This window comes from Trichechus manatus, unplaced genomic scaffold (genome assembly GCF_000243295.1).
Source record: "Trichechus manatus latirostris isolate Lorelei unplaced genomic scaffold, TriManLat1.0 scaffold00211, whole genome shotgun sequence".
Taxonomy (NCBI): domain Eukaryota; kingdom Metazoa; phylum Chordata; class Mammalia; order Sirenia; family Trichechidae; genus Trichechus; species Trichechus manatus.
This window is the reverse complement of record NW_004444147.1, coordinates 3,374,334-3,396,657: the sequence shown is the minus strand read 5'-3', so window position 1 is coordinate 3,396,657 and position 22,324 is coordinate 3,374,334. Positions and strand designations below refer to the sequence as shown.

General features: G+C 44.3%; 1 protein-coding gene across 5 annotated transcripts in view; it reads left to right on the top strand.

Moving 5' to 3' along the window:
- The window catches only part of ANKRD6 (ankyrin repeat domain 6), a 170,608-nt gene that overhangs the window by 111,727 nt on the left and 36,557 nt on the right, over nt 1-22,324 (top strand). For 2 of the 5 annotated variants that reach the window (XM_004388420.3, XM_004388421.1), the window contains exons 2-3: nt 6,100-6,364; nt 19,328-19,426. In XM_004388420.3, coding sequence (XP_004388477.1) covers nt 6,245-6,364; nt 19,328-19,426 — 219 coding nt within the window. In that variant the 5' untranslated portion in view covers nt 6,100-6,244. Of the gene's footprint in view, nt 1-1,165; nt 1,669-6,099; nt 6,365-19,327; nt 19,427-22,324 lie in introns of those variants that run through there. The other 3 variants (XM_004388419.2, XM_004388423.2, XM_004388422.2) reach the window with 3 other exon arrangements.

The window sequence follows — 22,324 nt, the reverse complement described above, 5'->3', positions numbered from 1 at the left end:
ACTGTTTAATGAGAAACTATTTGTTCTATAAACCTTCACCTAAAGTACAATAAAAAAAATAAATAAGCTGGTCTTCAGACTTAATGGTTTGATTGAGACTGGGGGGACCCTGGAAGACATGGCCTCCGGACTCTCTATTAGCCCAAAACTAAAACCATTCCCGAGGCCAACTCTTCAGACAAAGATTAGACTGGACTATGGGATATAAGAGGATACTCGTGAAGAGCGTGCTTCTTAGCTCAAGTAGCTACATGAGACTAAATGGGGCAGCTTCTGTCCGGAGGTGAGATGAGAAGGCAGAGAGGGTTAGGAGCTGGTTGAATGGACACGGGAAATCTAGGGTGGAAAGGAGGAGTGTGCTGTCACAGTATAGGGAGAGCAACTAGGGTCACATAACAATTTATGTATAAATTTTTGTATGAGAGACTAACCTGAATTGTAAACTTTCACTTAAAGCACAACAATTAAAAAAAAAACAAAACTGGTCCTATTGTTCTACTGGCAGTTTGTTTCCCTGTGGAATTCACCTTCTCCACACAGCACCAGTCAGAGTCCCTGGCTATTCTCCCAACAGAGGATGGTCAAAACAGAAGCGTTAGCCCGTTGTCCATAGGCGCTGTTGTTGTTACTTGTTGTTGAGTGGATTCCGAGCTGTTACTGTCAGGGAAATGGGGGCAAGGCTTTGGGCAGGGAAGGTACTCAGAGGGTCTGTGTTGACAGAGTTGTTCTCCCATCTCCAGGACCAATAGTTCTGGCATTGGAAACAAGGAGGAAAATATGCGAATATTGACTGGAGTACAAATGAAAACCCTCTTCTGTTCTATGATCTCTCCAGTTGGGAAGCTGGTTTTCTGTTGCTTCAACAAGTGGCTGGAGGACACACCTGGGCTGTCTAGGGCCAGAGAAATATACTCTCTCAGCTTTTAGCAGCTTCTGAAGGGCCTCTTCTCCCTGTTTTCTCCATTCCCCCTTGCCTGCAGAAACTCCTTGTTCAGAGGAGGGTTTTGTGAGACAAACCATGGATTTACAAACATAGGGAAGGGCAGCTCAGCCAGACGCTTGTCTCTGTGCTGCCGCAGTCACTGTGCTGGAACTCTCTGCTGAGGAGGGTGGCTTGTCTGGTCTCTGCTGGTCCCACAAAGCACTCATTTTCCTGTTATCACGAAGGCAGTTAATTACAGATTTTGATCCTCTCTGCGTCTTCCCTCCCTTACAACACACACCTTCATCTCTTCTCCTTGCATTACTGCCAAGAGAATACAAACTTCACTTCTCTGTCATCTGAGCATCATTCAAAAACATTACGCGATCTGTGCGTTATCTCCTGACTTCAATCAGGGCAGAGTTACAGGTCCTCTACCGGCGGGAGGGAGCAGCCCAACAAAATCTGAAGACCCAAGACTTTCAGCAGCTGTGGCGAGCAGGGTAGGAAGCCACAAAACATTGCAAGCTGAAAAGATGTCTTAATAAGCCTTTAGATGTGATCCAGCTGGCGGTCAGCGGCGGAGGAGGCTAAAGGGAAAAAGGCAGCAGGCATTGTAACGTAAATCACCGCAGACCCACTGAGCGTGACAGCTCTAGGAAGCTAATGATTTCTCCAGGAAAGAATTGGCTGCAGCTATCCTGAAATACAATGCGATGCACAGAGGGGAGAACAGACCCCCGCATGTGAGTACAGTTTCTCTTCAACACAGGGCGTGGAGCTGATGGTTCTAACCATGGGTTCCTGGGGACCTGTGATGTCTCTGGGTGGGCTGTGCATCATGCCTGGCTGGGACTTTTGTTTGCCATCCCTTCTAGAATATTTTGCCTGTCAGGAGACTGAATTTAGTAGCTTTTAGGATACTGGTACCAGGAGATTTTGTTGTAAATCCCCAAAAAAACAGCAAAAACAAATCTTGTTGACGCTTTGCTGTAAAAAGAAAACAGATCACATCACAAATCAAGCAGCAATGTGACCCTCCGGCATTTGTGATGTGAGATAAAAAATTGCAAACTGGAGGACAATGAAAAGAGGGGGGTCGGCTGGGAGGAGGGAGGAAAATCTCTCATAGAAGCTAAATTGCTTTCTAGATTCAGAGTGTTCATCGCATACTTACGCTCATGCATTTATTTCATTCCTGCCTAAAGAGCTGGCAGCATTTTTGCATTTAAGGTTTTCCTCCAGAACACGCAAAAGTGAGCATCATGAAAAAGAGGGGTGTGATTGATAGACTTGGGGCAGGTGAAATTCCTCACCCCCAGCAACAGGAAGTGTCTTGAATGACAGCTGATCTACTTGGAAGGGGAGGCTCAGATTTAATGAGGGAATGGGGCTCCTCCTACATCCAGGCTACCCAACAGGTTGGCATTGAAGTTTAACTGGTTGGTTACAGACTGGTCACCACCGCTTTATTCCCTTTCCCTCCTCACGCATTGTCTGGGGTCCCCCGTCTCTCCCACCTCTCACCTCCTACCTCCTCCACCTGGCCTGGTTTGTCAATTCAGAAGTATCAGATGAAAAGCAGAATATCTCCTCACTCCAAAAGGATGGGGGAGTATTGTTCTAAATGGGAGGGAAGGATTTAGGATTTAGGACCGTGATCATGAGAGGTGGACAGGATGCTGGCTTACTGGCGTCTTTGCTGGGGCTGCACCCCCATTTACAGGAAGGGGCAGAGGAAGCAGAAGGGAAGACCTGGCCACTTTGATGCCTTCCCACCCACCCTCTGTGTAAATGGAACTGCAGATGAATGCTAGAGGTCCTAGCAATGAGACTATTACTGGGTTGCAGTTGAGAATGAACTTGAGATACCCAAGCACACAGTGATGGTGTTAGCAGCAAACTAGGAATTGGAAACCTGGGATTCTGTTCCTGATTTTGCAGGCAGTTTTCTGTGCAACTGTGTGGGGGTAGTATCCAAAATCCCTTGTGAGCCACCTATCCTGGAGGCTGCTCGTTACCTCAGCAGGCAGATAGTGAATTAGTGGTGGTGGAGGAGAGGGAATGGGGAGCAGTCTTAGCTGTAACTGAGAAGCAAAAGATAGAACTTGAAATTTCTGCTCAGTCAACATTTTCTCACAGTTGTAGTGTTTTTCTATCTCAAACAGAAGAAAAAAACTAGATGTTGGACTTAGGTTAGCAAAGGACTGTTTACCAAAGTTAATTATCTAAACAAGGGTATCTCAGTAGCTTGCAAATATGGCAAGAAGTGTACCTGAGGGCTTTAATCTCAGTATCTGAGAGGCTGACTTTATGGCAGGGACAGAAGGTCACAGTGGAGTGGGTATCAGTTTACCACAGGCCTGTTTGACCCTTGCATCCATTCTGTTGGTCTGCAGCTCACAACCTCAGCTGATGGGCTGTACTGAGGTTGCAGTAAAGATATCTCTACCCTCAGGAACTAAGCTGTGGGATAGATTTTTAGTCATGGTAATAATATTTGTATGAGTTGAGCCATAGCAATTAAGACATTCAAATGTACATTGCAGGAAAGGTATTGGAAATGGGGAGGGGGAGGAGTTAGGTCATGTGCACAGGGATAACAAATAGGTAGAGGAAGGGGAAGAATTTGGTTGTGGGAAGGAGATCCTATAGGAAGATGTGGCTCATATTGTATATTTTGCTGCCACTTGGGCCTGAAGTGCTTTTGCAGTATTTGGGCAAACAGCTCAGGTCAGTGTAATCAGTTTAAATGGACGACAGATAAACTGAATAAGAAGAGACAGTGTACTCTATGTTTACAAAAACAAACCACTTCCAAATGGTTGGCAGTAGAGAAACATAAAGTGCAAGGTACGATCTTTCACTGTGACAGTGGGGATTTTCAAAGGCATTTCCAGCTCCATTTCTCTCAGTGTCTGAGTCACAACTTCGTTCTTTCATTGGCTCATTCATTCAGCAAATACTTCTGGAGCATCCAAGGGATCTCTGATGAGGCTATCCAAGGAGTCCTTGCTTCAGGCCTGCCCTTCTCCAGACTGCTTGAGTTTCTAGTGAGCTTGGAGAGCAGGAGCAAGATGGGTTTGTGAGGGTTCCTTCCATTTACTTGCCATTCTTTACCCATATTGTGGGCAACAGATGGAGAGGAATGATAAAACTTGATAATTCACAAGTTGGGGGAATAAGAATGATCTTTCTAAAGTTATAATATTCCCATCTGGCCAACACTTTCGTATAATGAGATGTTGTTGTTGTATGCCGTTGAGTCGATTCTGACTCATAGCGACTCAATATGACAGAGTAGAACTGTCCCCATAAGGTTTCCCAGGCTGTAATCTTCACAGGAGCAAATTGCCAGGTCTTTTTCTCCCATGGAGTGGCTGGTGGGTTTGAACCACCGACCTTTCATTTAGCAGCCAAGTGCTTAACGCTTACACCACTAGGGCTCCTTATGTAATGAGATACCACCTTTAATTCCCACCACAATCCTTGGAGAGAGCTGTTCTTATCTTTGTCTTATGTATGTTTTATTTATGGGGAATGGGGGTCAGAGTGGGATCTAGTCCAGACCTTTTACAGCCATGCCGTGGCTGATTCCCTTCTTTAGAGAGCAGAAGAATCATTGAGTTTGACTGGAAGCAACTGTAAAAGATATCTGCATCTTCCAGGCCTTCAAAATTGGAATGTGTAGTAGGGTCTGGGATGAAGAATGGTGGCCCTTTGGCACAGCATTTTCGTTCCTTTCCATTTGCATGTATTGCTATTTTTAATAAGTATGTTTTAAAGTGAACCCTGGTAGCACAGTAGTTAAGTGCTCAGCTGCTAACCAAAGGTCAGCGGTTTGAACCCACCAACCAATCTATACAAAAAAGCCCTCAATTCCTTGCTCTCCCAGCAGGAGTAGTTTAAAAAAAAAAAAAAAATCCTTCAAATCAACTCAGATTCATGGTGACTCCATGTGTCTCGGAGTAGAACTGTGCTCCATAGGGTTTTCAATGGCTGATTTTTCAGAAGTAGATCACCAAGCCTTTTTTCTGAGGTGTCTTTGGGTGGACTCAAACTGCCAGCCTCTTGGTTAGCAGCTGAGCGTGTTAACCTTTTGCAGCACCCAGGGACTCTAGATGTAGATTAGATAGACCTTTAGGCAGTCCTTCTTCTGCCCAAAGAACCCTTCACCTTTGAATCAATTACCAGTGGCTTTGGTTTGGTCTAATGGTTGCCCGGGACTACTGGAAAGAGTCACAGTCTTTAAAATCCTATTTATTTGGGTCATTGGTGAAAATAAGGGTTTAAATTTACAACTAATTATCTTCTAGGCTATTGATCTGAGTCAGTGCTTTTTGTCTGGTAGGTGATTTTAGGCAGCTACTTACTTTCTTTGTGTTAAGTGGGGAAGCAACACGACTAGCCCTTCCTTCCAAATTGGAAGTGCACACTGTCAGTGTTCCCAGCATCCAGGTGTCTCCAAGGCGGATCGTTTCAGCAGTAATTGGAACCAAGAGATGGCTCGGGCCTGTGCCCAGCTCTCCATCTGTTCCAGAACTCCGGGAACTGCACCATTTACAGTGAGAAAAGGATGAAAGAAGAGACTGCAGTAAATGCTGGGAGTACACACCAAGGAGAGAGCCCACTCTTCGGGGCCTCTGTCGGGTCTGGTCCACAGGCACCTGACCCACTAGGGGAATTGGCGTGTTAGCTGTGGTGGGCCCACAAAACACAGCCCAGAAGGCCTTTTGTGGTCATATACAGTACAGTTACCTGCCCAAAGAAGGTGGGTCTGTACACCAGGCAGTGTTTGAGGGATCGTATCAGGCCTCTGCTACCTAGGACAGAAATGTAGAACAAACTTCGCAGTTCTGGCCACTGTCCTCTCTAGTGTCCCCGAGGAGGGAAGAAAGGAGGGAGGTTGGCCCTGGAACTCCTGTGGCAAAGATTGGCCAGCTCACGTTTTCACAGTTAATCACACGCAGTCTGTATCCTCCATACTATTTTCCACTTGGAAGCTGTGCTCTGGCTTTGCTGTGTTGAGTGTGCTTCCCTCACTGCCCCTCGCCCCCAGATTCCCTCCCCTGCAATCACAGAATGCCCTAACATCAGAGAGAAAGAGGTGTGGCCCGTCCCGTGTATTGAGTGGCTATTGAGTGGCGCTGATGGCAGCTTTGTTTTTTAACCCCCAGGTCCTGAAGATGGCATAGTAACAAAGGCACCTTCCAATGATTGGGAGCATCTTGACCTGTGGGTGCCGGCTCTGGCCAGTGGCTTCGTGTTGAGCTGAAAGAACTTGTCTACCACTTTCCAGAAAATCTCTTTCTCTCCTAATTCATGAGCCAGCAGGATGCGGTCGCTGCGCTTTCAGAACGCCTTCTCATAGCTGCGTACAAAGGCCAAGCAGAGAATGTGGTTCAGCTCATCAACAAGGGCGCCAAGGTAGCGGTTACCAAGGTAACGAGAGGAGAAACTCTTTAGCCATTCCCTGGGAACCAGCCTATCTCTTAACCATTGTCTGCAAAAGTGTTGTGTTTGGTTTGCAGCTTTCAAAGAACTTGCTTTTTTTTGCAGTGATGGAGGTTTGGGGAGAAAGAGGAGGATTAAACATGCTTTCATTGCGATCTTACAAATGGAGTAACTTGTAATTAGCATTTGACCGTTTTGAAAATCACAGTGTGGCTTTTTCTCACCTACTCCTTTAGCTAAATGGGCAGAGATCTCTTGGGAGAAGTTGGGACACAAAGGCTTACTGGAAAGCATCTATGTATGGTAATCATGTTAGACAGCCGCCTAGGGAGGTGAACCAGCTTCTGGTTGGGAGCCCCTCAGCTGCTCGGAGCCTCATTATCCCCATCTGTACAATGGCGGGCTTGGACCAGATGACTGCCATGACCTCTTCAGACTTTGATTTTATATGGGTCAGTGAAAATATGTGGCGAGCTTTGGAGGATATTCCCCATCTGTCTTAGTTATCTAGCGCTGCTATAACAACAATACCACAAGTGGATGACTTTAACAAACAGAAGTTTATTGTCTCACAGTCTAGCAAGCTAGAAGTCTGAATTCAGGGCACCAGCTCTAGGGGAAGGCTTCTGTCTCTTTCAGCTCTGGAGGAAGGTCCTTGTCATCAATCTTTCCTTGGTCTAGGAGCTTTTCAGCACAGGGATGCCGTGTCCAAAGGAAGCACGCTATGCCTGGCACTACTTTCTTGGTGGTATGAGGTTCCCCTGTCTTTCTGCTTGCTTCTCTCTTTTATATATCAGAAGAGATTGACTCAGTATACAACCTAATCTTATAGATTGAGTCCTGCCTCATTAATATCATAGAATAGAATTTACAACACATGGGAAAATCACATCAGATGACAAAATGTTAGACAGTCACACAATACTGGGAATCATGGCGTAGCCAAATTGACACACATTCTTGGGGTACACAAGTCAATCCATAACACTATCCCACACCAACAGCATAATGGTAAATGAGAGAACATACTGCCCAAAAGGCAGTTTTCTAACAAATCTGAAAAAAGGCAAGCTTTGCACAGTTAGGTGACAAGTTTAAACACATAGACCAAGCAATATTGATGATGACACTTACTGAGTACTTAGTATTGCTTTAAGCTCTTTACCTTTCATTTAATCCCCACAGCAGTCCTTTAGAAGAGGTTCTGCTTCATCCCCACTGTAGAGATGAGGAAACTGAGGCACAGAGAGATTTAAGGAACTTGTCCAATGTCCCTCAGTTGCTGAGTGGCAGAAGTGCAGATATTCTAAGGCCCATTCTCTAGACCACCACAGAGAGAGCTGGGATTGGGGGGGAGTTAATTTTCAAATAAAGTCTTAGCATTAACCTCTGAACTCCTGTGGCAAAGATTGGCCAGCTCACACTTTATGGTTTATCACATGGTGTCCATATACAGTGAAACCTGCGAGAACCAGAACTTGACAGGACTGCCTTGTTTTTCCGGGCCAGTTGTCCACGTTTGACAGTGTACAGTTTTACCACTTCTCTATTGCTTGTTTATGTGGAAAATACTTGAGTTTTCCTTCTGTGACAGGTTTCCACCTTACACAGGTTCCAACTTTTATAGGTTTTACTGCATTTCATGCTGATCTCTAGAGAGACAGAAAATCTTGGTGTACTTGTAGTTCCCCCATGAAGCCTAACAGTGCCCTGCACATCACTGGATTGTGTGGGACTGAGGGTAAAAGGGAGCCTTAACTCGGTGCTGTCCAATATGGTAACCACTAGCCACAGGTCTTAATTATCTAGCGCTGTGGTAACAAAAAATACCACAAGTGGGTGGCTTTAAAGAACAGAAGTTTACTTTCTCACAGTTCGGGAAGCTGGAAGTCGGAATGCAGGGGGAGGGGGACCTCTATCGGAAGGTCCTTTGTCTATTTCAGCTTCTAGTACCTGCCAGCAGTCCTTGACATTCCTGGGCTTGTAGATGTATCTGCTGTGTGTGTTTGTCTTCATATAGTGTCTTCCCCGTGTATCTCTCTGTGTCTATTCTGCTCTTTTTTATAACTCAAAAGTGATTAGATTTAGGACCCACCTTACTCTAGTATGACCTCATTAGCATAACAAATAAATCCTCTATTTTCAAATAAGCTCATATTTACAGGTACAGGGGTTAGTACTTCAACACATATTTTGGGGGGACAAAATTTAATAATCCATAACACTACCTGTCGCTATTAAAATGTGGCTAATGTGACTGCAGAACTGAATTTTAAATTTTATTTAATTTTAATTAATTAAAATTTAAATGCCACATGTGGCTGTTGTCTGCCATGTTGGATAACACAGCTCTAATATCTTCCTGAGAATGAGTGCACAGAAGAGATTGATCAACTTTGGACATAATCTATTGAGTTTTCATTAAGATTGATGAGGAATTCAGCTTTCTCACATGCCCTTTTCTCCTTCACATTCTCTCAATCTAGTTATATCACAATTTTTTATCAGATCCATAGGTAGTGTGATTATGTAAATACTGTTCACTGGTGAGCCAAGAAGGGTACTATAATTATGTTTTCATTTTTTATATAACTTGCTCTTTTTCCTGGAGTTGATAATTGCCTTGATTTTTCATGTTCTTTTATTCAGACTTATAGTTAAGCATTTCTTCTACCTGCCAACACCTCTGAAAAATAGTTCTTGGTACAATTTTCCATGATTATACCTATCACATATTTATTCATTTTATTTATTTATTTATTTCTGGAGATATCCCTTCTGGAGTCATCCATGCTTCTATTCCCATTTGATCCAGCTTGCTCTCTAGGTCTGCTGCACAACTATCATCCTGAAAATTCATTTCATCTCTCTCCTGGTTAGATCCCTTGTTTGCTGGAACCCATGTCATCCTCACGTTGGTGGTGCATATTCTGTTGTACCTTCCTAAGAAAGAGAGCACAGGAGATAAATTTTTTGAGACTCTCTGAGTCTGAACAAAGCCTTTATTCTACCCTCTTGATTAGCTGACAACTTGTTATAGAGAAACAGGCAGAGAATTATTTTGCCTCATAATTTTGAAGGCAATGCTTCATTGTCTCTGAGCTTATAGTGCCTCTATTGGAAAACTCAGCATATAGCTTCTTCCTTGCAGATTAGGTGCTTCTCTCCTAAAAGACATTTTAAAACCACTCTGCTCCTTTAAGGCCTGCCATTCAGGACTCGGCTCAGGAGCCACCACCTCCATGAAGTCCATCCCAGAACATACCTACATGGAACTCGCTGTCCTCTCAACTGATGAAGCACTTCCATCCAGGCACTTTGTGTCCCTCATAATTGTATACTGCTTTGTGGGGGCTCAGAATTCCCCACTGGATTAACAGTTGGGGTCATAGTTTATCTCTTACATTTCTCTGTGCTTGACACAGCAGAAAAGCCCTGGGAATCCAAAAACCTTGGTACAAGCGCCTGCTCCACTGCTTATTAACTGCTTGTTAATGTAGCCAGGGTTTCTCAGCTTTGGCATTATTGACGTTTTTGGTTGGATAATGCTTTGTTATGGGGGCCTGTCTTGTGCATGGTAAGATATTTAGTGGCATCACTGGCCTGTACTTACTAGATTCTAGTAGCACTTCCCCTGCCCCCAGTTGTGACAACCTAAAATATCTCCAGACATTGTCAGAGGTCTTGGAGGGGTGGGTGGGGGTGGCAAATCACCCCTGGCTGAGAACCACAGATACAGGCGAATCTCTTCACCTCATTGAGTCTCAGTGTCTTCACAAAATTTACAGTTTCCGGAAGGGCTAAGTGTGATAACCCATGTTGCCACAATTATAAAACTTGAGTGGGCACAAAACGTTGTATGCTTTTTTTTAACCCCTCCAGTGCATGGTATGCACACAGTAGGCCCCATATATGTTGAATGAGGAGAACAATGTTGTTGATTGTAAATTACCTACACTTAGATTGTGCTTGTTAGGTGTCACATACTCTTGTAAGTGCTCTACAAAGATGAAACTTTTTTAACCTCACCACAAATCTATTATCCACATTAAACCAGTGAGGAAACTGGGCAAGGACAGGTTAGGTAGCCCGCCTAAAGTTTCAGTTAGAAAATGTCAGAACTGGGATTCGATCCCTGGCCATCTGGTTGCAGAGTCCTTGCTCTTTACCACTATGTTGGAACTGTGTTGTTTATAACTTTGTGAACTGCCTGTGGGCTGCTTCTTGTAGAGCACATTCCTTGGCATTTTACACATAGTAGTTACAATCTGCATGTGTTTGACTCTCTGGGACCTCATATACTTTAATAAAGTACTTTATTAAAGGAGCTTTAATAAGGCAATGTCCCAATATTGATATTGTACATGTGTGTAGTACTTTATACTTTTTAAATTGTTTTCACATATGTGTTGCTGATCATTAGAACCCTTGTGTAGTTACAAGGAAATGGAGGCCCCAAAAGGGAAGTAGCCCTTTTTCATCCCCCCTTTCTTTATGAATGTCTTAAGAACTTTGTCTTCATTGAATCATATGCCCAAGAAGAACTTTGAGATCTTCTGACCCAAATCTACACCACTCCTGGCGGTTGAAGTTCCCAAAAAAATACTGTCTGTGATAAAGGGGCACCTAGGAACGTTGGTGAGGATCTTCTACCATTTAAACCTAAATCGGGGGTCAAGTGGTTAGTATTCCAGTTACATGCAGTTCTGCTCCAAACAAAATCTGAGATCGTGAGAAATCATTTTGCCTCTATAATAAGCCTTACTATCTTTATCCAAATTAAATTCTGAAAGACCCTTTTTAATCTTAATATATTGTTTCTAAAGTATGTGCCAGTCTTATTTTACTTGCATCACATCTTTCTTGCCTCCTACTACTTCTTTTTCCTGTCTTTAAGGCTACAAATAATATAGACAGATACCACTTGCCTCACAAATGACTGCATTGCCCTGATCTATTGTATTTCTTATGTTCTGCTAAAGAAACGGAGCTTTGTCATTATGGAATTATTACACTAATGTAACCTAAATTCTTCTCATTGCAGTTTAAGCCATTTACCCTAGTGTAGGTCACATCTACACAACTGCGTTCCTTGTAACAATCTCCAGTTAAGATGCTTAAGTTGGTTTACTTCTTCAAGCTAATGAATCTCAATTCTTTTATCTCCTCCCACCCCCTACCCTATCAGAATTTCTAATCCTTTTATTCCTTTGGCTGCTGCCCAAGGTTTCTGTGTGACTCTGGTCATAAGAACATCATTGAACAAAGATGGCGGCCCAGCAATGGGTCAATGTCAGCGCCCTTGCTTCTCTCTTCCCAACCAGCTCCCCTGAGAGGTATCAGGGCTTCTCCTTCATGGAGCAGGTATTGTTGGCTTGAAGGGCCTATCCTTTAGTAAATAGACCTGAAATACCAAGCAGGAGAGAGGAGCTGTGCCCTGGCCTCTGTGTCCTAATCTCCTTCCCTGGCCAGAGTAAGGGATGAGCAGGGTTGCAGCCCAGGGTACCCAGGCCCCGTGGAGTCTGTGGCTGGCTTGTTCTGTGGGTGGCATTTCTCAGATGGAGCTGTCCCCATCCCTGGGGCTTAGCCCCTTCCTAGGGAGTCTTTCCAGTGTAAATGCCTTGGTCTGTCTGGAGCATGTCAAGTGAGGAGGGCTAAGCACCATATCTGAACACATGCTAGAAACAAACGCCTCCACTTCCTTTCAGGGCTTATTTTAAGCTGTTTATCTTTAGCTGGGTTCCCTTGTCATCCCTCATTGGTGGGAGATCTTTATCTCAACAGGAATGCCTCACCTGGAATGTTCCCCAACAGAGTCTCACCTTCCCACCTGCCTCTCCTCCTAGCTGGGAGTTGGCCTTTTCAAAATGAGTGGCAGGGACCAGTTCATTCTGTGTGCCCTTATTGTTGTTTATGTGTTGCCCGCTGGAATGGGAGCCGTTCTGATGTTTCCACACAGCAGTTCTGCTGGAATCCGGACCCACAGGGCTCAACCTCCCAGAACAAAGCATCATCATCTCAGACCACAGCCCCAGAGTTGTTGACAGTGGGGCCAGTTACCTGGACATGAAACAGGCTCTGGTTCTCTGGTTGGATCAAAGAGAAATGTGCATTCCCTGCGGAGGCCTTGCCCCCCTCACCCCTGCTGGCCTCAGATGGCCCATCCTGATACCAGGGCAGGTTGGAGGAACAGGCACCTTTAGAGGGTCCAGGGCAGGGGCTCCTGACTTTGGGCTGCACATTAGAATCACCTTAAAAACATACACCCCAGACCCCAGCCTAGGCTGATGGAATCAGAACCCTTTGGGGGTCAAGTATGGAGATAAATATTTTTTAGTTTGACAAGCGAGTCTAATGTGCAGCAGGGTTGGAAACAAGTGGCTTAAGGCAGTGGATCTCAAAGTGTGGTCCTCTGCGAAGAAAAGTACTTGCCTCTCCTAGGATCTTGTTAGAAATGCAAATTCTCAAGCTCCACCCAGACCTTCTGAATCGGAAACCCTGGAAGGAGGCCCAGCAGTCTGTCCTGTAACAAGCCCTCCAGGAGATTCTGGAGTCCCTGGGTGGCACAAATGGTTAAGCGCTCAGCTACTAACCAAAAGGTTGGCAGTTTGAATCCACCCAGAGATGCCTCAGAAGAAAGGCCTGGCAATCTACTTCATAAAGATCACAGGCATTGAAAACCCTATGGAGCACAGTTCTAGTCTGACACACATGGGGTCACTATGAGTCTCAATTGATTCCATGGCAACTAGTACAGGTACTAGGAGATTCTGCTGCCCAGTAAATTTTGAGAGTCACTGGTTTAAGGCATGATGTGATTGCAGAAAGCAAGATAATTTTATGTGATCTGTGAATGTGACTGCACAGGCATCAATAGGAAAAAATGTACTGAAAGAAATTGGATAAAAATAATATTAGTCATATGGGTGGTGAAATTATAGATGATTTGCTTTTATTTTCCAAATTTTTAATACTGTGATTATATTGCTTATGTTCTCGTTTAAGATGCAGGAAGCTCTGGGTTGTGGTGACACAGTACTTCAGGTGTTTTGTACCTGACTGTGGGGGACTGGAGCATTTTGAAGAATGTAGCTAGCTGAATGACCCTTGCTTAGACAGGCTCAGAATGGCAAGTTTAGCCTGAGGGCTTGAAGCTGCCCTGGGGAGGGGTGATCCTGGCCCCTTCTTATCTCATCTCTGGTCTCCCACCTGGTCACACATTAGAATCACCAGGGGAGCTTGTATAAACACTGATGCCTGGGCCCCAGCACTGATCAGTTAAAACAGAGCAGTATAGATTGACAGACAGATAAACAGGTGATTCAGGTGTACAGTGAGAACGGAAAACTTCTTTCTTCATCCACAAGATTCTAGGGAACCCAAGTTGTTTCCAAGCAGCCCCAGAGGTCAGGCGTCTGGTATGGGGCACAACACCTGGAAACTTGGTAGCCTCCTGAGAGAAAGGCATGGAGCCCATCTGCCAGGGGAGAACCTCACCCCACAACACAACCAGGGCACAAGGAATGGCTGTGTAGGTATAAGTGGAGGCTAAGAGCATGGAGGCTGCAGTCATTTGGCTTAAGGTGTGGATACAGACTCCTCCAGTTACCTGTTATATGACGTAGGGCAAGTTAAGAGTCCGTGCCTTGGTTTTTTCATCTGTAAAATGGGCTTAATAACAGTATCTACCTCAAAGGATCATTGGGAGGATTGCATGAACTAGCACATGTAAAATTATTTAAACAGTGCCTGCATGTTCCCATTTTTTCCACTGGTCAGTTCTGTTGTTGTTAGTTTCCGTCAAGTTGGGGCTCTGACTCATGACAACCCCATGAACAACAGGACAAAACATTGCCTGGTCCCGTGCCATATTTATGATTATTGGTATGCTCTAGTCCATTGTAGCAGCCACTGTACATTTTGAGGGCCTTTTAGCCTAGGGGGCTCGTCTTACAGCACTATATCAGACAATGTTCTATTGCGATCTATAGAGTTTTCATTAGCATTTTTGGGAACTAGATTGCCAGGCCTTTCTTCCTAGTCTTTCTGAATCTGAAAGCTCCACTACGACCTGTCCACCATGGGTGGCCCTGTTGGTATTTGAAATACTGATGGCATAATTTCCAGCATCATAGCAACATTCAAGTTGCTAGTCCTAGGGGCACAGATATGATAACAGCTATATATTCTTGAGCCTAAGACAGTCTAAGATTTTTCTAAGGAGCAGTTTTGTTTTGCTTTGTAATTTGAACATGAGGTTTATTCTGAGCAGTTATTCTACATTCTAAGGAGCAGTTTTTGTTTGTTTTGTCACATTTTCATGTGTGTGTGTGGAGGGATGGAGGGGAGGGTTACAGCCTTCTTCATAAAGCAAGAATGGCTTCGGGTTATTCCCTGAAGGGCTCTACTTTTATTGCTTTTCATTACACAATGTTCTGGAAAAGTAAGTACACTTCTGCTTTGTTTGCTGTCCTCCTTTAGTGGGGTGTGTGTGTGTGTAAGGGGGTTGGTCTTGTGCTAGGAAAGCCCAGAGGGCAGGAGTGGACAGCTTCTGATTTCCAGTACGAAATCTTAGTTACAGATTACTGCCTTTGCTACTGCTGGACCAGGTGCCAGAAAAGGAGCCAAACAGGATGAGGGGGATACAGATCCTCCTTAGAGCAGCCCCCATGTCACTGTTGCAGCTGCTTAGAAATTCGTGAGGGCCCCAGGATGTCTACACCTCTAAGGAGTCAAGACATCCTAGGACCCGGAGTCTGCAACCACCCCAGGCTCTCCATTTTCCTGAGGTTGAGCCTGGGGCTGTGAAGTTTTCTGCAGTATCCCTGGTAGCACCAGTCTGCCGTGTACTTGAGCAACACTGGAACCTCTTTGATATGGTCCCCACTCCACCCTGGAGTCAACTTGATTCATCATTCTGAAGGCATAATCCCTGCCCTCATTGGAAGGAGAAGCCAGCACCTGGGTGACACTCAAAGCAGAAGGCGGCAGTTTCTTAACAGGAAGCTGAAGTGCTGTGGGAATGCAGAAGACAAGGCCAGGAACACGCACGCTCTTCTTGGAGAATCAGAGAAAACATAGTTTGGAGAAAGATGTCTCAGGTAGAGAAGGTACTTCCAGCACAGGCTCAGGGGCTGGGACTAGACTATATTTAATAACATGGAAGTGGACGAGTGGGTCAGGACTGGCCAGGTAAGACCTGACCCTCCTGCTATCCACGATCCTATTCGTCACTCAGATCTGTTTTTACTGGCCTTTGAAAATATTTTACTGGCCTTTGCTAGGGCAGAGCTCTGGCGGCACAGTGGTTAAGAATTCTGCTGCTAACCAAAAGGGCAGCAGTTCAAATTCACCAGCTGCTCCTTGGAAACCCTATGGGGCAGTTCTGCTCTGTCCTGTAGGGTCGCTATGAGTCAGAATCAACTCAGTGGCAATGGGTTTTGTTTGTTTGGTTGGTTTTTGCTAGGGCAAAGGTATGGAGGTGTCAAAAAGAGAGAAAAAGATTAGGATGTCCTCCAGGCGCTCCCTGGAAACCCTGTGGGGCAGTTCTAGTCTGTCCTATAGGGTCTCTATGAGTTGGAACCAACTCGATGACACCTAACAGCAGCATCAACCATGGTGAGGGCTGAGGACAGTTGAAGGGAAGGGAAACTCATGTTAGTGGTGGATGTTACCTCATTTTTCCTTATTACAAGCCTGTCGGCGGGTAGTGGAGGATATCCCTATTTTACAGATGAGGAAACAGCCTCAGGCAAAGTGACAGCACAAAATCACACAGGTATCAATAATGAGAGCTGGGATTTGATCCAGGGCTGTCAAGCAATGCTTCTGTCCTTTCTCTTCTGTATACTGGAGAGTCTGTGCTGATTTTGAATTAGGAGGGTGCCACCGCCCCTGAGCCATCTTGTTTGTAATTCATAGTTTCTAAAGTGCCTTTCCAGATGGGATCTGGTTTGAACCACGGCAGAGTTTCCTTCCCTTGCCTTCTGATTATTTGTGTTCACTTGGACAAACGCTTTAACCTCCTTCCCCGCCAGTAACATCTGGTTGTCGATGAGGATGTTCCCTGGTACCTCCTCTGAAGGGTCACCCTGTGACTCCTTGCCCTGTGGCCTCTTTTCCAGCCTCTCTCAGGGCAGCTTCTCCCCATCACAGTCTATGTGATCTGGTTGACCTGACCACCACCCTGTCACACCTCCTCACAGAACACCCATTTTTCTCTTTAAAAATATAATGAACTTTCCTGTGTCTCAGAACACATTAGAAGACTTTGTGACAGTCACTTATTAGAAGTCGAGGCATGAGGTCCTTGACAAGGATACATTGATGACAGATGGAGCCGGAGACCAGCCCAGTGACTGGAACCTCATTTTGCTTCATCTGATCAGCTGTGGAAGGAGCCCTGGTGGCATAGTGGTTAAAGTGCTCGACTGCTAACCGAAAGGTCGGTGGTTTGAACCTACCAGCCACTCCATGGGAGAAAGATGAGGCAGTCTGCTTCTGTAAAGATATATAGCCTTGGAAACCCTATTCTGTCCTATAGGGTCTCTATGAGTCGGAATCCACTTGACGGCAATGGGTTTGGTTTGGTTTGATCGGCTATGGATGGTTCCCTTTAAAGAATCAAGGTTAAATACCATGCAGCTGAGAATAATCGCCAGTGAAGGAAGGTCACTCTTTTTATCTCATCTCACATGGTGCCTTTTTTATGAAGTCTTTTTATAGCCCACTTTCTTGGGAGTAACTTTTTTTTCTTAATTAAGGATTCTAATTTTAACGTGAGCTCTGACCTCTTTCTGCCCCGTTTCCAGAACCATTCTTTTGCTGTGATTGGATTTCATGGTTAGAAATTAAGATCCTTTATTGTGTTATCTGTTTTCCTCCACACATAGTTAACTATGGCAAACGGGGGCTTTATTATGATCATGATGTGTTTATCTTGCTAGAGTATCAAAGAAGGTCTTTGGGACATTTTATTGAGATGCTAAATGGGACTTAAGACCCTTATTGTTTAGGGGTCTGTTTCAGTATGGGTGGGAGGCTGTGGTTAAAATGATGTCCCAAGAAGGAGATGGAAACGTTCCTTTACGTGAAACTTGATGAAGCAAAGAGAACATGAAGAGTCCTTTAAAATTTGGAGAATTAGGAGTTGGGCGAAGTCAGCTCTCTGGGTAAAAGTTGATTTACACTGCAGAGTGTTCTGGGTGTCACCCTCAGTGTGGTAACCTCGGGCACCTGCATGCTGAGGAGAGTTGAAGGGAACGGTCTTCTCTATGAGCCAACAGCGGGGTAAGGAACTCACACAGGTGCATAAGGCAGCCTGGACACAAATGTGTTCTGCCAACCTTTGGAGACAACCTGGTGCCCATCAGTAGGAGAATGAAATAATAATGAATAAATGAACTAGAACTACATGTGACAATATGCAAAACCCCTCAAAATTATAATGTTGGGTAAAAAAAAATTGCAGGAGGGCATATACAATTTAATACCATTTCTATAGGGTTTGAAACAAGCAAAACAATACTCATATGTTGTTTGTGGCTACAAACATGTAGTAAAAATATAATGAAATATAAAGGAATGATGAATATCAAATTCGGGATAGTAATTACCTCTGGGGTTGGAGGGGAAACGAGATCTGGGAGGGGTTCACATGGGATGTCAGTATTTTCTCTAATGTTTTCTTAAAGTGGTTGTTGGGTATGTACATTTTTAAATATTATTTCTATTTTTGAATGGAGTCCCTGGGTGGTGCAAATGGTTAACGTGCTCATCTGCTAACTGATGGTTAGAAGTTCAAGTCCACTTAGAGGCTCCTTGGAAGAAGGACCTGGTGATCTACTTCAGAAAAATAAGCCATTGAAGACCCAATGGAGCACAGTTCCATTTACACACATGGGTTGCCGAATGCCTGAAATACTTCATAATTTTAAAATTTGTTTTTAAAAAGAAGGAGAGTCTTACCTGATCAGTTTGGTCAGTACTTTTAAAGTAATAACTAAGTGGATTTTCTGTGGCTGATTAGCTTGTCATTTTGCTATTCTCCCACACCTTGGCGTGGCCAGATTCATTGTGGCCCCATCATTGTCCCTTAGCTTATTAGCACCAGTGGGAAAATAAGAGAAGACATGAAACCTCCCATTTTTCTACTTGTTTGCAACTGTCTTATAAAGTTTGGTAAGTGGGGAATAGAAATGATGTCCAAAGGAAGTTTTTACATTTTGAGCATATTTTGTTCAATGATTATATGCCGATAACAGGTTAACTTAGACAATCTTGAATTTTGGATAAATCTCTAAGAATCTTCTGCCCAACCAAGTGTTATGGATTGAATCGTGTCCCCAAAAAACGTGTGTCAACTTGACTAGGCCATGATTCCCAGTATTGTGTGATTGTCTACCATTTTGTCATCTGATGTGATTTTCCTATGTGTTGTAAATCCTACCTCTATGATGTTAATGAGGGAGGATTAGAGGCAGTTATGTTAATGAGGCAGGACTCAATCTACAAGATTAGGTTGTATTTTAAGTCAATTTTGTTTGAGATATAAAATAGAGAAGCTAGCAGAGAGACAGGGGGACCTCATACCACCAAAAAAGTAGTGCCAGGAGCAGAGCGCATGCTTTGGACCCGGGGTCCCTGAACTGAGAAGCTCCCAGACCACGGAAAGATTGATGACAAGGACCTTCATCAAGAGCTGAGAGGGAGAGAGAAAGCCTTCCCCTGGAGCTGGCTCCTTGAATTTGGACTTCTAGCCTACTAGACTGTGAAAAAATAAATTTCTATTTGTTAAAGCCATCCACTTGTGGTATTTCTGTTATAGCAGCACCACATAACTAACACTGAGGAAGGGGAGGGGAAGTGATCTCCCTAAAAACCACTGTGTAAAGTTTCCTTTAGCCCACCCTCAGGGGAGTGGTTTAATGGCTGTTTCCTTTGTATTAACAGCATGGCCGGACCCCCTTACATCTTGCTGCCAATAAGGGCCATCTCTCTGTGGTCCGTATCTTGCTGAAGGCTGGCTGTGACCTCAACATCCAGGATGATGTGAGTAGAAGCCATCATTCTATCAGGGGGTGGGTTGGTAGGGAGTTTGTGTGCCTAGAAATGCACAGTACAAGGTGTAATCAGCTATGAGGTAGGAGATTGGTAGATGCCCTCCTAGCACTTTTTTACCTCCATCTTGAGGAGCTTCAGTTTGAAGGTCTTGTCTGAGACCTTTCCTCAAGAATAAGTTAGAGTTTGGTGAGCATGGGATGTTTTCCCAGTCATAGTTCATTCTGTACCTGTTATCATTCAACTGCAGAACACTGAAGGACATTTTTCCTGTGTCCAGTCCTAGTATGAGGAGCACCCCCCACCCACAACACACACACAGAGTGAGTGGGCAGGGCCTGCTGGAAATGTGTATCATTGACCAAGCTTACCATTGGAGACGAGGTGGGGCTAAAAACTTTTTTCCCTTTCTCATCTCAATTTCTGTAAATCAGTGTACATTTAGTTAAAAAAAAATTATTCAAATTAATTCCAGGGGAAATAAAAGGACCAAGATCTCATGGAATCCAAGAAACAGAAGCCCGCAGTAAGAATTCACTCTAGTGCTCCCTCACTGAAACTTGGCTCCCAACTTGCCTGGTTCTCTGAGTCTCTTTAGTCCTATTATCTAGAGGGACTCTGCTTGGCTTCTCTGGGATCAAGTATCCATTCCTGAGTCAATCAGCAGTGACTGGGGTGCTGTCACAGAGTATCTATTGAGGTGGTGTCAAATAGTACTGTTTGGGGGAAGATGGATTCTCAGGAAGGGGATGTAGACAGGGTCAGGTAAATTGTCCACTAAGGAGCTGTTAGGAAAAGGTCCTATGATCATGTAATTGGGAACTATTTTCAGAAGCTATTCCAACTCTAGTATGTGTGGTAGGACTCCGATAAGTAAGAACTTACATGTGGAAGACAACAATATCTTGGAGAGTTTACACTCTCACAGCCACTTCCAGATTTGCCTTTAAAAACTGTGGTTATAGAGTGTTACTCAAATTTCAGACCCTCAGGTATGCTAGGGTGTGGTTTACTGAAGTGCTTCCAGTTTTCTTGGGTCTCTGTATAATGTCCTAAAACTTGGCAAACACACTCACAAGTGACAAGGACAGCATTTTCAAAGAAATAACAAAATATGGCATTGTTTTATGCATGGGCAGACAGTAGTCCAGTTTCTTTCATAAATCCCCGGTTATAGCTAGAATCTGTTGGGTCATCAGGTATGTTATTTTCAAAAGATGCTGATTTAGCTTTAAGCAGTTGATTTGTACCTTGGGTCATAATTCTTTTTTCATTTTCCTAGCCATCATAACATTCCCAATTACATGATATCCTTAGATGACAGGAGCAAAAATACAGGGAGGGAGAAGAGATTCTGACCACATAAAAGACGGGGCATTGAGTTGCTGGTACAAACATGTTGGGATGCATCTTGTCTTCTCTTTGCATAATTAAAGCCCTTGCTTGCCTTAGTGGCAAAGCTGCAATGCCAGGCATGCTAACCCATCCCAACCCAACACCACCCCTGCCTTAGGTTCTAAGATCAAGTAGTATTGTTCTCATGTAGCAAAAGCCATGCTAATATCCTAGAACTGCTGCTTTTTATACCAGGCAAGGTGGGAAGTAAAACAGGCAGGGGTTCTGACAAGGTGGCTGTCTTAGGGTTTGGAGAAACAGAACCATGAGATACATATGTCTGGTTCTGTTTCTCACTCTCTCTTAGCCTGGATGGTGCAAGAGGTTTGCGATTGGCTACTAACCCAAAGGTTGACAGTTTGAACCTACCCTGGTGGCTCCGTGGAAGAAAGTCCTGGTGAACTACTTCCGTAAAGATTATAGCCAATAAAACCCTATGGAGCAGTTCCACTCTGTAACACATGGGGTTGCCATGAGTTAGAGGCCAACTTGACAGCAGCTAATAAACACAGAGAGGTAAGGGGGTGGGGCTAGGGGAGAGAGAGAAAGGGGAAGAGAGAGGGAGAGACAGACATTCATTGATTTACTTCAAAAGATTGACTCACACAATTGTGGGGGCTGGCAAGTCCAAAATCTGTAGGTCAGGCAGCAGGCTGGAGATTTCTGCAGGCTTGCATCCTAAGACCTGTAGGTTGGGTGATGGAAACAGTGCAGAGTGGAGAGAGCTGTTGTTGTTGTGTGCTGTCAAGTTGGTGCCGACTCATAGTGACTGTATAGGACAGAGCAGAACTGCCTCATAGGGTTTCCAAGGAGTGGCTTGTGCATTCGAACTGCTGACCTTTTGGTTAGCAGCCAAGCTCTTAACCGCTGTACCACCAGGGTTCCATGGAGAGAGCTAGTTCTGCCAAAACAATCTATTTATAGTCTGGAGGCAGAACATACCCAAAGGAAACTCTTTTCTTTTTTTTTAATTTTTTATTGTATTTCAAGTGAAGGCTTACAGAACAAATAGTTTCTCATGAAACAGAAGTACACATGTTGTTTTATAACATTGGTTAACAACCCCACAACATATCAGCCCTCTAACTTCTCAACCTCTTTCTTTTTTTGGTGAAAATACACATAGCCAAAGATACACCATTTCAGAAATGTCTACATGCACAGTTCAGTGACACTGACTACGCTCTTCGAATTGTGCTGTTATTCTCACTTAAGATGAAGGCTTACAGAACAGAATAGTTTCTCACTTAACAATTACTATACATGTTGCCCTATGACAATGGTTAACAATCTCTCAACACATGAACAATATCCTCACTCAACCTTGGGTTCCCTATCACCAGCTTCCTTGTCCCCTTCTGCTTTCTGGCCCTTGTCACTGGACTCCTGTACCTCGTTAGTGTTAGTCTCATTTGGTTTTACGGGGCTGTCCACTCCCAGGCTGAACAGTGAACCTCAGACGTAACTTCACCACTGAGCTAAAAGGGTGTCTGG